The sequence below is a fragment of the Ricinus communis genome, chromosome 7 (assembly GCF_019578655.1).
Source record: "Ricinus communis isolate WT05 ecotype wild-type chromosome 7, ASM1957865v1, whole genome shotgun sequence".
Taxonomy (NCBI): domain Eukaryota; kingdom Viridiplantae; phylum Streptophyta; class Magnoliopsida; order Malpighiales; family Euphorbiaceae; genus Ricinus; species Ricinus communis.
This window is the reverse complement of record NC_063262.1, coordinates 27,308,776-27,322,469: the sequence shown is the minus strand read 5'-3', so window position 1 is coordinate 27,322,469 and position 13,694 is coordinate 27,308,776. Positions and strand designations below refer to the sequence as shown.

The window sequence follows — 13,694 nt, the reverse complement described above, 5'->3', positions numbered from 1 at the left end:
AGCACTCCTAGTCTCTTGTACTGTTGTACTTGAAACTACCATATAAGATTTTTGCTTCCATTACTGGATGGGGCTACCATAGATTCTGTACGATAAATGAACTATCCCTAATAGTAGTATATCATCGAAACTTCCTTTCTATTTTATGTTCTAATAAGTTCACGACAAAATTTATGCATATCTATGCCCAAGAAACTGCAGGCATAATGCAATGTGCTGAAAGATCTTTTATCATCAGTTTGAATCCAATGTCCTAGAAGCAGATTGAAACCCTGTCAAAAACTAGAGAGCAAGGTGGTCCCGTGAACAAAACAAAATTTGAAAATTCACACATAATACACATAGAAATTAGCATTCAGAAATTAGAGCAGAAATCTGTGGTTATGGACGAGCAATGGATGATAAAAGCATTCAAATGCACAAGGAGGATCCTGAAAACTGGGAAACAGGTACCTAAGCAAAATATAACACTGCACAATCTCATTTATTTATTGTCAGTGGCAGGCATCTCATGTGACCAAAGAACCTTATCCGAACAAAGAGAGTATAACAAAGAGCTGCCTGGAAAGCAACATACCAGAATACACAGTGATGCAAGTCATCAGGTAGATAAAATGGTCAAGGAGAGACTTCTTGCACAGAGGTCAGACTTGGTTCCCATCCTGGTCCCCAAAGGATTCTTGTTTTTGGAAGAGGGGGTACAAAAGGCTTCTTTGCTTTAATACCCCTTCTCATAGGACGTTTCGAGTCTCTTGACAATCTTACCTTGGAGGTATAGAATTCCTTGGCAGAAGAAACAGATTCATCTGAAATATCCTGTCCTGCTTCCCAAGTAATATTTACATCTGACATCTCATCTTTACCTTCAGCATTACCTGTGACTCTTGACTTCCTAATTTGTCTATGTTTCAATTTCCGAGCAGTACTGGTTGGAATCATCAAATATTTGTGACCAGGCAACAAAATCTCATCTGGCCATAACAGGGATTGGTGAGGATTCTTGAAAACTTCTGGCCGAGCAACACGCATCCCAGGATATTTTTCCATCAAGTGAGATGCAGGAACTTCATGTGGATACAACTCCTCTCGCCCGCCAGCATGAACTATCCTGACAGAAAAATCCTTAGATTGTGAGCGCAAGTTAAATGATATAGGAGCTATTCCCACGTCTTTTTTTCTTCTGGATTCGTTGTGAGAGCCTTGATTTTGGCCTAACAAATGAACACAGGCCTTCAGCATAGCCACCAGTCAAAAGCTGTCAGATTCACCCTTTCATGATATTAAACCAGCAGCAGAAAATATGAGGAGTGCTGTGCCAGCTACAGGTATTTCAATATCATCACTTGTTGTCCAGGTACATATACTTTACTTTTGTTTTGCATGGCCGGCTCTTCCTAATATAGTATTCTCTCACATAAACAAGGATGAAACCGAGGCTTGGGACAATCATAACAACAAAGGGAATATATAATCCTTTTTTCTCATCCACGAGAAAATCAAAGTTATCAATGGTAGATGATAATAAAGCATCAAAAGAACATTGACCAAGATATCTAATCTATATAGCATCTGCTACCTCTGCAACACATTCTTTTGCTGCTATCATACTCCCATAAACCAGATAAAACCTGACGTTCCAGCTTCCTCAGCCGTCCACTAATCCAATTGTTATGAAGAATAAGACAGCCCATCTTTTCACAGGCTTTTCTTACATTTTTCTTCTGCCATAGGTCTAAGTATGCGCCATTAGGAAAGAGGTTTCTGTCCAAGAATTGAACAGTCAGATTTGTCTCAGGTTCCATACATCTATTATCACCAATACGATTGGATCCACCTTCCCCACATAATGTGTCATAGAAGCTTGGCTGCTCAGACAGGCCTGAAGTCGCTGCATGCTTCACCACCTTCTCTATTGCAGCAATTGTTGAACCATCAGAATGAACAAAGTAAAAGCCGGAGTTCAGCCGCCTAGGCAAGTTCACAGGTCCTGCAGATAGAATAACAGAACAGAATGGATGGAGATAAAAATCGCATTGATAAGTAAGTGCACCGCACCTCAACAAAGTATTCTCTCAGTTTAATCTAATGATTTCCTTTGATCCTTAAGTTCCATTTTTCTCATAATAAATAGAGTTCTTTTTACTAGTATTTTTTATTGATGCAATGCAATTCATAATTCTATTCCACTGCAGAAACTAGTCATTTATGCTGAATGCTTAGAGTAAAACCTGTTTTATTGTATTCATCAGACTGTGCCAGAAGAACAGCAGGACCAAAAGAAGACAGTATAGGTAATGGATTTGCAAACCAATATACATCTACATCACTCAGGAGTACATTGTATCCTAGCTTCAATATCTTCAGAACAATTCTGGACTTAACTTTGGTCACCCTCTGAAAGCAGTCAGTTCCAAAGTGGCAATCATCGAAGCTAATGTTTCTTGGGGCTGATGGATCTTGGAAAACAGGAAGGCCCTAGCATAAAAATAGAAATATTTCAGTTCAGACGCAGAAAGGGACAGCTGACTGGGGAAGGGAATCACAAAACCAAATCCAGGAGGACTTTCAAGGGCAATCTGCAAAATCATGACGGAAAACAAAAAATGAAGAGCAGTTCAAAGAAAGGCCATGTCTGGAACATTTGAGATCCTTCCAGCAGGTCAATATCTGGCACAGGAGAATATCTTAATTTTATGCTGCTTTGCAGTTTCACATTTTCCAAACGTGCTCTGATATATTGTTGGTTACCAATTATAAAAATCAAAACCTTAAAATCTACCTGAAATAAACATATATTCTGTAAGTCAAGAGTGCGTGTACAGATTATATAACTGATAATAAACCTTAAATTCAATTGCAATGGGATAAAAAATCAAAACTGACAAGAAACAGAAAGCAATGACACTAAATACCTGTAAGACTGCGAACTGATATGTTTCCTGATCAAGAGCACAAATTAAAAAGTTTGTGACCTGGAGGCGGCGTAATCTGCAGACCCAACTCATTAGCATGTCCTTGTAACTATATCCAGCGACAGCAAGCACAACTGTTTTATTCGCATCCACAGTTACTGAAAGAAGTGTCTCTAAGGAAAATGGAAAATCTAATGGTGCCAAGTACTTTAACTGATGTTGCAGGGAGCAATTCAAGTTTCTTTCTCTTGTTTTAACATTGTGAACACAAGCCATAGTTTTTGTCTTTGTCCTGGAATGCAAAACCCTTCTATTCCATAAGCTGGATCTCTGAACCATTAATGGATAAGCAATGTCTTCGGTTATGTCAGCAAACAGATATTGACCATCACACTTCACAAGTTTTACCAGGCTGGAATAATTAATTTCATGGAAAAACAACGACCCATATGTCGCACCAAGATGGGAATTGCCAACTTTTTCCCAGCTTCTAGTGCTGGTATCCACAAAATCGGAGCCCTTTACTGAGTGATTCAACCAATTTACATCATCATCTAGATAGAAACTTGAGATGGTCCAACTTGCATCAAACACAAACCTGAATTCAGACAACACAGCCTCATTAATGACCCAGTAATTGTGGGTCCCCTTTCCATACAAGAAAGGAGGAAGCACTCCTTTATGCAAAGCTATATTTTTGCTGTTCCAGGCCATTAACATTCTGTCGTCACAGTGATTCCAAAGCCAATTCTGACCAAGCATCTCCTGCAACTGATGCAATTAAGAAATGACATCAATGGAGTTGTCTCAAATGGGTGATCAACTTTCAGTCTCTAGTATTAGTAGAATCCTTTATACCTCCCGAGGTCTCATCAAACTGCCATCTTCTCTTAGCCAGTGCCTCCCAGAATCATCCAAATGAAATGGCAAGTACGAAAGATTATGCAATGAAGCCACCAGAAGCCAATCATGGTCAAGTTTATAAGCATAATTTAAAGTGGAAACAAAATCAGGCATAAGAACAGTTTCAGGATTGACAAACACAGATATGTCTGTAATTAAATCTTTCGATCTTTCCATCATTGAATGAAAGAAAGGGGTACCAAGAAACCTACAAATTGACACACTTCTTAAATTAAACTGGAGAGGAGAAAAAAAAAAAAGAAAAAAAAAAAAGAAAAGAAAACCAAGTAATAAATTCAATAACAAGAGCAAGAAACTGAATGCTTACGTGAAATCAATACTGGAATCAACAAAAACTCGTGAACCAAAGGTAGAGGCAATAGAAACAGCAGAAGGGTCTTGAGTGAAAAGAAGAACCGTGATTTGAGGTGATAAAGCAAGCCAAGAGCGAATAGCAAGACTCTGTTTAGTCCCAACTGAACCAGCAAAAGGGACAGGTGCAGAAAAGATTGTGATTCTTGGATTGCACATATCGCCGTGATTGATAAAGGGTGGTTGTCTTTGTATTTGATTGATGAAGGAAGATAATTTCTGAGTAGTATACATAGAGACAGCAATAAGTATAAAGCCATACAGCCAAACTGACCAAAGCCCAACTTGAGTTACCTGTAATTCAAAAATAAAAACAACATGAGATAGGGACTAAAATGAGAAGAAAAGAGATGCATAGAGATAAAGGAAAGGAGTTTGCTCACCTTCATTGCCGAGAAAGGATGAAACGGAAGTCTTGAAAGATGTTATTTTTATTGAAAATAAATAGAGAGAGATATGGGTCTTATGCGTGAGAAAATAGAAGGAAAAGAGTGAAACTTTAACTGAAAAATAAGAAAAGAATGGAAGAATAACAAACTGAAAAGGCGGCCACTAGTACTGGCAGTGCAGCACCACCACCAAGACGGAGGGAGAGAGAAAGAGGAAGGTGATGGTTCATGAGGCATGTGAGGTTATGGAGTCAAAGACACGTCAGGTTCCCATTACTTTTTTGCCAATTTTTCATATTTGAATAATCAAACTTTGCCTCCTAACTAACTCCTACCAATAAAACTCCACTGGTTTGAGAGCATTACAGAAGATAAACCAGCGTCCTCAGAACAACACAACCCGTTGGTTTGAGTGGATTTTACAGAGCCTTGAAAGCTTGATAGCATTTGAAAAGGCGGTTGTTTCTGTTGGCGCAGTTTCATCTCTGATAACCGCTAACATTGACAATGCCTTTGCACTGTGTTGTTTCCATTCTTAAACATGGTAAAAGGACAGCATTCTGAAACATTGCACTGACCATTAAATGGCTAAAACACATTGACCCTTCTCTCTTTATATTTTTTTGTTAGGCAAGATTCCTATCATGGATGATAAACAAGGGCAGCACATTCTGTAAGTACAATCATTTTGTGCACAACTATATACATTGTACGCATTGTAAAGGTTCTGTAAGATTCTCTAGTCTATACACTTGTATCATGCAGCGAATGTGCAAGAAATAACAGAGAACTTGAGAAAATAATAAGATAAAAAGATGGAATTCCATTTTTAGTTGCCCATTGCATTTATTGGTACCATCAGAAATTGACTCTCCCCTGTAAGCAGCGGGAGCTTGTTGACGGGCAATTATCAATCCACCAATACACGTAATAGGTCAAAACTCTAAAGAATTTGACGAATCCCAGCTTTTTAAAGGACCAGGATGCCTCATCTTAACCTTGGCCCCTGCCTGGGCGAACTTAACCGAAACACTGATTTTATTCTTCTGAAATATGAACAAAATAACTTCTGCTTGATAAATTACCAACAAGAGTGCATACTGCTCCTCATTAAGGGCTGTGAACGTAACTCTTAACAACAGACTGAATAACCCAACAGAAATTCCCTTCTTGCTATGGCAAAACCATACAACAGATTAATACAGCCTGTTCTTCTACTAACAGCAAGCTACAATTATATAACCGACACAGGTATCAGTATCTCTAAACCCAGTCAAAGATATTAACCTGGACCAGGCATATTCTTAAATGAAACAGGATTTTACAGCAAGATTCTGCTGGACCAGTCAAGCCTCTCCGAGCAGACTGAATATCAAAAATTAATCGCCTTCTTCCATTTGCTAAAATTTGCTTTTAGGCTATATCCCTGATCTTAGGGATACTTTCATGGCATGATTTATCTTCAGGAACCTCTAACCAGAATGTCTTGCATTTCTGGGCCCATATCATCCCAAGAGATTATCCACTGGAATCATCTATGCCGTCTTACTGGTGATTTAGACCTTGACCTCTTTCTCCTGCAGGAAAAAAGGTACAGTTACTGTATCTTAACATTTCGAGTAAGAAAATTCTGAAGCCTGATTCTGTCACCTGGGAGCATGCAGTAGTGTTTGTCTCAAAAACATTAATACAATCTTAATCTTACAGGCTGCAGGGCAACATACCTGGTGGTCTCAAGAGAAGAGTAGGGAGAATGTCTGCGCTGTGAATGCTTGCTATGAGGTGACCGCGAAACTTGTCTAGAAACGAAAACACCCATCATACTTATTTGGTGAGCCAGACAGACACAACTCAAGAGAAACTCTTTGCCTCATATTTTATCAAACTTGATTAGACTTCCCAGAGCATAAACATGTGTTGCAACCAGCTAGACTATACCTTTACCATATAAACCTAGTTACTCGTATTCAGTTCTATATATTATTTCCAAATGAAGGAGAAAAATAAGGGAGAAGATTACTAGGAACACTAACACCAGGGGTACTAAGAACAAATATTAATAACTATATAAAGATTTAAATCAATGAAGTTTTTGGACCAGAAAGGGGAAAAGTGCCATGACTTTTCCTATGGGTGTGCACTACAACCACCTCAAGAAATATGTCATTTAGAAATTGTTTGAAGGTCAGACTTCACTGATTTTATGCAAGAGTCCATATATTAAAAATAAATTAGCACATTTATGCAGATATAACAAAACAAAAATGCAGTGGTATGAAAAGGGATAAAAATCAGGTCACTGCTCATAAACAAATACAAGTTTATAAAAGAAAAAGGAAAACACAGCATGAAGTCTTAATGTGACATCCAAAGACAGGTCATCTATCTTGCATATACACAGAGGGGGCCGGTCTTGACATGAACAGCCTTAACAGATCATGTGAACGAAGTAAGATGGAAACAAAACCAATGCAACCTTGTTTCTACCATTCCACCACATGTTGGCTCATGCATGTGTGAAACTCATAATGAAAATGTACTAACTACCAAGTGTTTCAATCAAAGAGTAAAGTCTACTTTAACATACAAATCTGTGGACAACAAAACCACATCTACTATTGACCCAACTCTTAATTAATTACATCTCATGATGCAAAAAGTGTTTCCACCAACAATTGTTTTCTCAATTTGAAAGGTAGAACTTGCCAAAGTGACATTAAATGTGCATTATGAGAAATAGACAGTCAGTAATTCAATGTTCACACAAGAAAATAAGAACAAATATAGTTAATGCAGAAAATTATGCAGCATGTAATCCAATAGCATTCAAGTTCACAAAACCTCCCTGTTGAAGCCATAAGCTGTTTTATGGGGGAATAACAAAGCACCTTGTTACATATTTAAACAGTTAGAAAGACTTTAGTTAGACTTTGAATCTTTATTTGATTTCTCACCCAAGTAATTACTTGTTACTACCATTAACAAGTAATTTCCAGATTAAGATGACATGAAATATGACCATTAATAAGGTCTTATCACAAGCTTTTCACGGGATTTTTATGCCCCAGTAGAATTTTGACTATAATCTGCAAGGAAAACTAGAAGCTCAAATTAAGAGTAAAGAAATGCTGATAATAATAAGGGTACCTTCTCCTAGACCTGACAGGTGATGGTGATAAGTTCCGCTTTCTTGAATGTGTCTTTCTGCAGTATAAAAAAAAAAATAAGGATATATGCATAGAAAGTAAGAATAGAATTAGTTAAAAAAAAAAAGATCTTGGAGGAGAACCTCTTAGAACCATCTGATGCTTCATCACTTGAATCCTTGTCCCTGCTGTTTCTACCCCTACTGCTAGTTGAAGAGGAACGCCTTCTCTTGTGCTTGCTAGAGTCATTAGTAGGTTTATGTCTTGCTCTGTCATCCTCCTTATCCTTTGTCCGGCGTCTTTTTCTGTTGTCATCTTCTTTGGCATTTGATCTATGAAGTTTCTCTAATTCTCGCCTGTCCTCCTTGACATCAAGATGAGGCCGTTTCCTTAATTCAGATTCTTTTGCTTTTCCTCCAGTCTTATCACCTTGCTCTTTCACTTTTTCTTTTGAGCCATTTCGATCGTCTTTCTTTTCCTTTCTTGAATGTGTTTCATCCTGTTTCCTGCGATTTCCATCTCCTTTCTCATTTTCCCTATTCAACTCTGTGTCCTTGATGTCTTTTACAGAGTAACTCCTTTTACTTTCATGTTGCCCATCTTCGTCTGATTTCACCTTTGTAGCCTTATCTTGAAAGTCATCTGCAACATTTTCTCCAAGAGTAGCTCTTGAACCAGACTCATCGGTGGTGTGTAGTGCTTTCCCACTATCGACATTATTTTCAACATCACTGGCTTGAGAAACCACCTTTGAAGAATATTTATGCTCACTCAAGTCACTGAGAGCAGCATTGATTTGATTTTTGGATTCAACTGAGCTGGTTTTGCTCAAATCGGTCTCCAAATTCGACTGCTTCCTGTGCTTTCCAAGTTCTAATTGTGAACTCCCATTTTCAGCCGCATAATGCATATCTTTTGAGGACCTTGGACTGTTAGATTGTTGAAGCACAATATTTTTCCTAAAATTTGAGATGCTGGAACTCTTGATTTCATCATCCTCATCATCATCATCCGATGCATAATTAGCAAGACCCAGTATATTTCCAGGGGCGCTGGAACTGGATTTTTCACTCACATCTTCAGTCTCAGGCTCTTTGGCTTTAATTGGACCTAGAACCTTGGCAGAAGCCTTGGGAGCTGGGACTTCTAGAGGAGATGGAGACACCGTATTACTTGCAGTACCAGTATTGTGCTCAACTGGAAAAACCAAATTTTAAAATTGAGGATGAGATTTTAGAGAGCATGAGGTTAACAAACTTCTTTCGTACCAACATATTTAGTTAAAGAAAAGACCAGAGGCTGTGAACAAACACCTTCAACAGTCAGATCATGTTCATCAAGAACTTTTGTGGCAATTTCATCAAACAGCTCATCAGTGACCTATTCATAAACAGGGAAGTTAAAACTAACATGGGATAAAATAAACAGATGGCCATTAGATTTTATGCAGCTAACCTTTAGAAGAACTTCAGTTAAAACACGTTTTATTTCTTGATTAATGGCTGCAGTTCTAGCAGCTTCATCATCATCCTGCAGAACCAAAACAAAAGGACAAGGGGGAGGCGGTGTTTATTTTCTCCAAGTAATGGAAAAAGAACTTATTAAAATTAATTTTAAAGTAAGACATTGAAGAATCAAAATAATCAATAGCTAAAAATAATGTCATTAGAACAAAATAAGAACCTCATCTTCATCCTCTTCTTCAGTTGACCTAGAAGAATCAATACTTTTGCTATCAGCCTGATCACCCTTCACGTACAATCTATCAACACATTCATCCTCTATGGATTGTGTTTCCTCTTTGGGATGCTCCAAAGAAGACCGTGAGATAACAGATGCATTCTTAATTATTTCTTCTTTAAGCCAATTAGGCACAGAAGCCTGCAGAATTACTACATGAGAATTTCAAAATGTGAATTTTTATAAACAGCAAACCAATCTAAACAACTACTCACTTTTTTAGGACGTTCAGAAAGGTTAGAAACCCCATAGGCATCACCCACGAAGCCTGCAGTGGCATGAAGTGCAGATCCTGGACCAACACCATACGACAGACCTACAGCTGAGATTGTTGGTTGAAAATTTGGTCCAGGAAAGCTTCCAAATGGCAATGCAGCTTGTCCTGAAACAGGAGATGGCATGGCTACCGAAGGATCATGCTGAGAAACTAGCAAACGTTAGTACATTGATATAAGTCTCCAAAACAACTGAAGGAAATTCACATTGCCAGAAGAACATTGATATAAAGTCTCCAAAACAACTGAAGGAAATCCACAAAGCCAGAAAATTACCTGATGCCCTGATGGAAGACCAGGAGGGATTGGAGCATAAACAGAACCTGTTGCCCCTGTAGGAGTCCAAGAATTAATAGAAGGCAATGGTGTGACAGGGCCAAGGCCTCTTCCATTTCCTGTTGAATCATGAGCAGCATAACTAGATTGCATGTGTGGATCTTGATCCCGGGTAAAACTGGGTGCAAAATCTGAAGGCTGGTCACTTAGGTCAGAAGTGGGATCAGCTCCCTGATTGCTGTATGAATAGGGCTGTTCAGTCAAAACGGATCCACCAACAGCAGGCAGTGGTAGTTGCATATGATGCTGTCCTTCATGCGATGAGGACATGGGCAACGGAAATGATTTGTACAGCTGATCCTTTTGATTGGTGACCTCTTCTTGACCTGCCATATAGTCCAATAGAAAATTTAAAATTTAAAAGTGAGACAACAAAACCTAATGACTAATAGAAGCTTATGTTGGTCAGCAATAATCTCACTCTTAGTCAATATGAAGGCAAAAATTTATCTAATGCATGAATTGTAAACACCTCCAAACTACAAAGCTAAAATAATATATAAATGAGTGCAAAAGAAATATGGTTTCTTTTCAGCAATCGTATAAAGATCGTTATTTAACACAGAAACTAACAGTGGACAGAATTCTGCTAACCATAATTCCATTATTTAGGTTCCATTTCATCTTGCTTTCATCTAAACAAAAATTATTCCATCAAAAAGATATCATGAACATATCACAGTTCAATCTCTTTTCTAGTCATTAGAGGTAACTTATTTATGTGATTTATGAGTAGAAATTAATAAGCTCTGATAAATCTTGTTAAAAAACTCTTGATTGTATATTTTTGGAAAATTGTCAGCAACAAAAGATGCATGTTGTGTCCACAATACATCAATTTGAACATGATGTTAGGCATAGTTACATAGTGGGTGCAAATATTTGTTTTAGAGCAGGCAGATGCCTAAGAAAGCTCTATCCCATTCCATCACACATATTTTTACTATAACAAATGTTAATTTAGCAAAGAATTAAATAAAGAAAAAAGAATTCATAGACCGATCCAAAAGAGAATTCCATTTCTCATTCAATTCAACTCAATCCTTGAGACCAGCCAGAAAGTCGTACTATGAGAGAAATCAAACACCCAAACAGAAATTATTGACTAACAAAATCGAACTATAATTCAATCCTATCAGTTAAACTAACTGCTCGAATGTATCCAGATCAATATAATGGAAAAGATGTACTTAACAAAATCTTAAAATCAGAAAGATAAACCATAGATATCACCACCCTGAAAGAGCAGATAAAATTTCCTACTCAATCAAATCCAGTGTACACATGGATCATTTAGACTTGAAAGACTACACATCAAAAGTTTAATCTCAGTGGTGTCTCTAGAAGTTTCCATTTACAGGAGTCAATATACTTGAAATGGTAAAACCTATAACATGCGCTGCATAAGTGTAGTTCTTGAGACATGTTTCACATGCAAATATGATAGACTAAATAAATCATTACCTGTAACAGAAGAATAACTAGAAGGTACCTCCTGCTGAAGAACAGATGGACTTGTAGTTGGTGCTCCAGCTGAAGTTCCACCTCCAACAGTGTAAGACATTCGGCTATCAGGAACATTTGAAGATGGCCCAGGGTTGAAAGATGCATTCTCCTGCAAGTAAGATATTGGCGGCTGATGTGAAGCTGCAGCCGAAACTGAAAACTGCTGATAGCCTGACACAGGAAATTGCTGTTGCTGAAAATCTTGATAATGAGAATCAGCAGTTTGCTGGTATTGTTCATGAACACGATTTTGCTCTTCCATTCTGCCTGCTTGTGTAAATTGAGACTGAGGATATTGATCATCCATTGCAGCTTTTTGTGCTGCCCATGCCCTGGCTCTAGCAGCCCAATCCTCTGCATTGTTATGGGCTGCCATTGCAACACATATCACATAATCAAACCCAAATGCCATTATAAATTTTGAATTTTCTTTTTCTTTTCTTTAAGGAAAAAAAAAAAAAGGTGCCTGCCCAAGCAACAATCTACAGAAAGAAACATACATACAAGAAAGAGAAACTAATGCTCACAAAAGAGGCGACATAGGAAAATAGTATCCCTCCAGATTACATGCCATACAACTCATTCTAATGATGAGGCGACATAGGAAAATAGTATCCTTCCAGATTACATGCCATACAACTCATTCTAATGAACAAATCTAATATAAGAGCCACCCATGTGTAACTATTTACCTTTATCCTCATTACAAATGCACAGAGTTGCTTTCTAAACTTAAGTCAAACAAGTGAGCATTAGAAATTATATTTAAAAAATCATTTTAAAATCATCGTCATCGTATAGCATAACAACTAAGACAAAATCATATACCATCAAAAAAATAGTCTAGCTGTCGAACAATCACATGTGACAACTTTCTCATTTCCAAGCCTCAGCTTTGTTATTCATCATCTCATTACACATTCATTGACTATCACTATCATGCTAGTTTGCCATAATTAAACATATTCACCTTCAAGTTAGTGAATTTTTCTTAGACTAAATATAAATAACTAACCTTGGTAGTCCCAGCTTTGCTGCTGCTGGCCCCAATTTGAGTTTCCCCATTCCTAGTCACAAATTACAGCTTAATTTTAGTTTTTTGAAAAGAAACAGAAGGGAAAAGAAAAAATGATGAAAATGCATGCACAATATGCACGCATACCCTAGTTGCACAAAAAGTAATCAAATTAAAACAAACCAATGAAAAAGAAATGTTGATTAGATAGAGATAACAGTGAAGTTACCTGATTAATCGGAGGGTAAGGTTGGAAAATCTGAGAATGAGGAGGAGGAGGAGGCCGAGGAGGAGGCGGTGGAGGGAACTGTTGGTGAGCAGGATAGGGATGAGGAGGGGGCGGAGGAGGAGGATAAGCAGGCGGAGGAGGAGGCGCCGCCCACTGCTGAGGCGGAGGAGATGGGGAGTGGGAAGACGGTGGTTGTTGTGGTGGATGGTACTGGAATTGATCAGAGTACCATGTGCCTTGTGGAGGGACTGGTGGTCTTGGCTGGTGGTGCAGATAGTGGTGGTGAGGATCCGAATTCGACGGAGGCACCGATGGTGGTGGTGTTGGTTGCGGTTGCATCGGTCTCATGTACCGGTGGTGTTGCTGTTGGTATGCGTCCATGTTTCCTCTGTAGGTTTCTTTTTTGGGTTTTGATTTTACAGAGATTTTCTGTTAAACAGGAGAAGAGAATGCATGCAGCTATGGCAGCTGATTGATGCTTTCAAGTTTGGGCCATGGGCCATGGCCCGTACCTACAGGTTAAAACTCAGTTTCGCAGAAAATAATTTTTTACAAAAGTATTTTATTTAATATTTTATATTATTTAGTTATATAAAAAAATTATATTATATTCTGAAATTTAATATATCCTGTAAAATATCTTTTATATAAAAATACTTAAAAATGTCAAAAAATATTATATCTGTTGGCATCGGCAAGAGGTTATCGGAGATAGTTAGTGATAAATATTAATTAATATATAATATAATATTTAAATAGTTTTGTGCAAGCTGTTTATTATTATTACACTTGTAAGTCTACAAAAGTCTAAAAATAATTTCTTATATAATTTGCTCAATAGTAAGATAATATGATGTAACTTCTTATAACT

General features: G+C 37.8%; 2 protein-coding genes across 2 annotated transcripts; both read right to left on the bottom strand.

Moving 5' to 3' along the window:
- Positions 1 to 454: 454 nt before the first annotated feature.
- On the bottom strand, positions 455 to 1,239 carry LOC8273508. Its single transcript, XM_002527884.4, has one exon. It carries the CDS (start codon positions 1,237 to 1,239, stop codon positions 619 to 621), a length of 621 nt encoding a protein of 206 aa, XP_002527930.1. The 3' UTR covers positions 455 to 618.
- A 314-nt stretch (positions 1,240 to 1,553) lies between these two features.
- Positions 1,554 to 13,295, bottom strand: LOC8273506. Its single transcript, XM_048376957.1, is given in 19 exon segments — positions 1,554 to 1,987; positions 2,229 to 2,475; positions 2,913 to 3,683; positions 3,771 to 4,023; positions 4,144 to 4,481; positions 5,077 to 5,136; positions 5,662 to 5,749; positions 6,227 to 6,282; positions 6,285 to 6,375; positions 7,724 to 7,780; positions 7,866 to 8,919; positions 9,036 to 9,102; positions 9,178 to 9,252; positions 9,406 to 9,603; positions 9,678 to 9,881; positions 10,014 to 10,399; positions 11,538 to 11,948; positions 12,595 to 12,646; positions 12,824 to 13,295. Coding segments are annotated over 19 exon segments (5,223 nt in total). The 5' UTR covers positions 13,205 to 13,295.
- Positions 13,296 to 13,694: the final 399 nt, after the last annotated feature.

Excerpts from the sequence above, each read along its gene's own strand:
- LOC8273508 (XM_002527884.4), bottom strand. The coding sequence starts at position 1,239 with ATGCTGAAGGCCTGTGTTCATTTGTTAGGCCAAAATCAAGGCTCTCAC.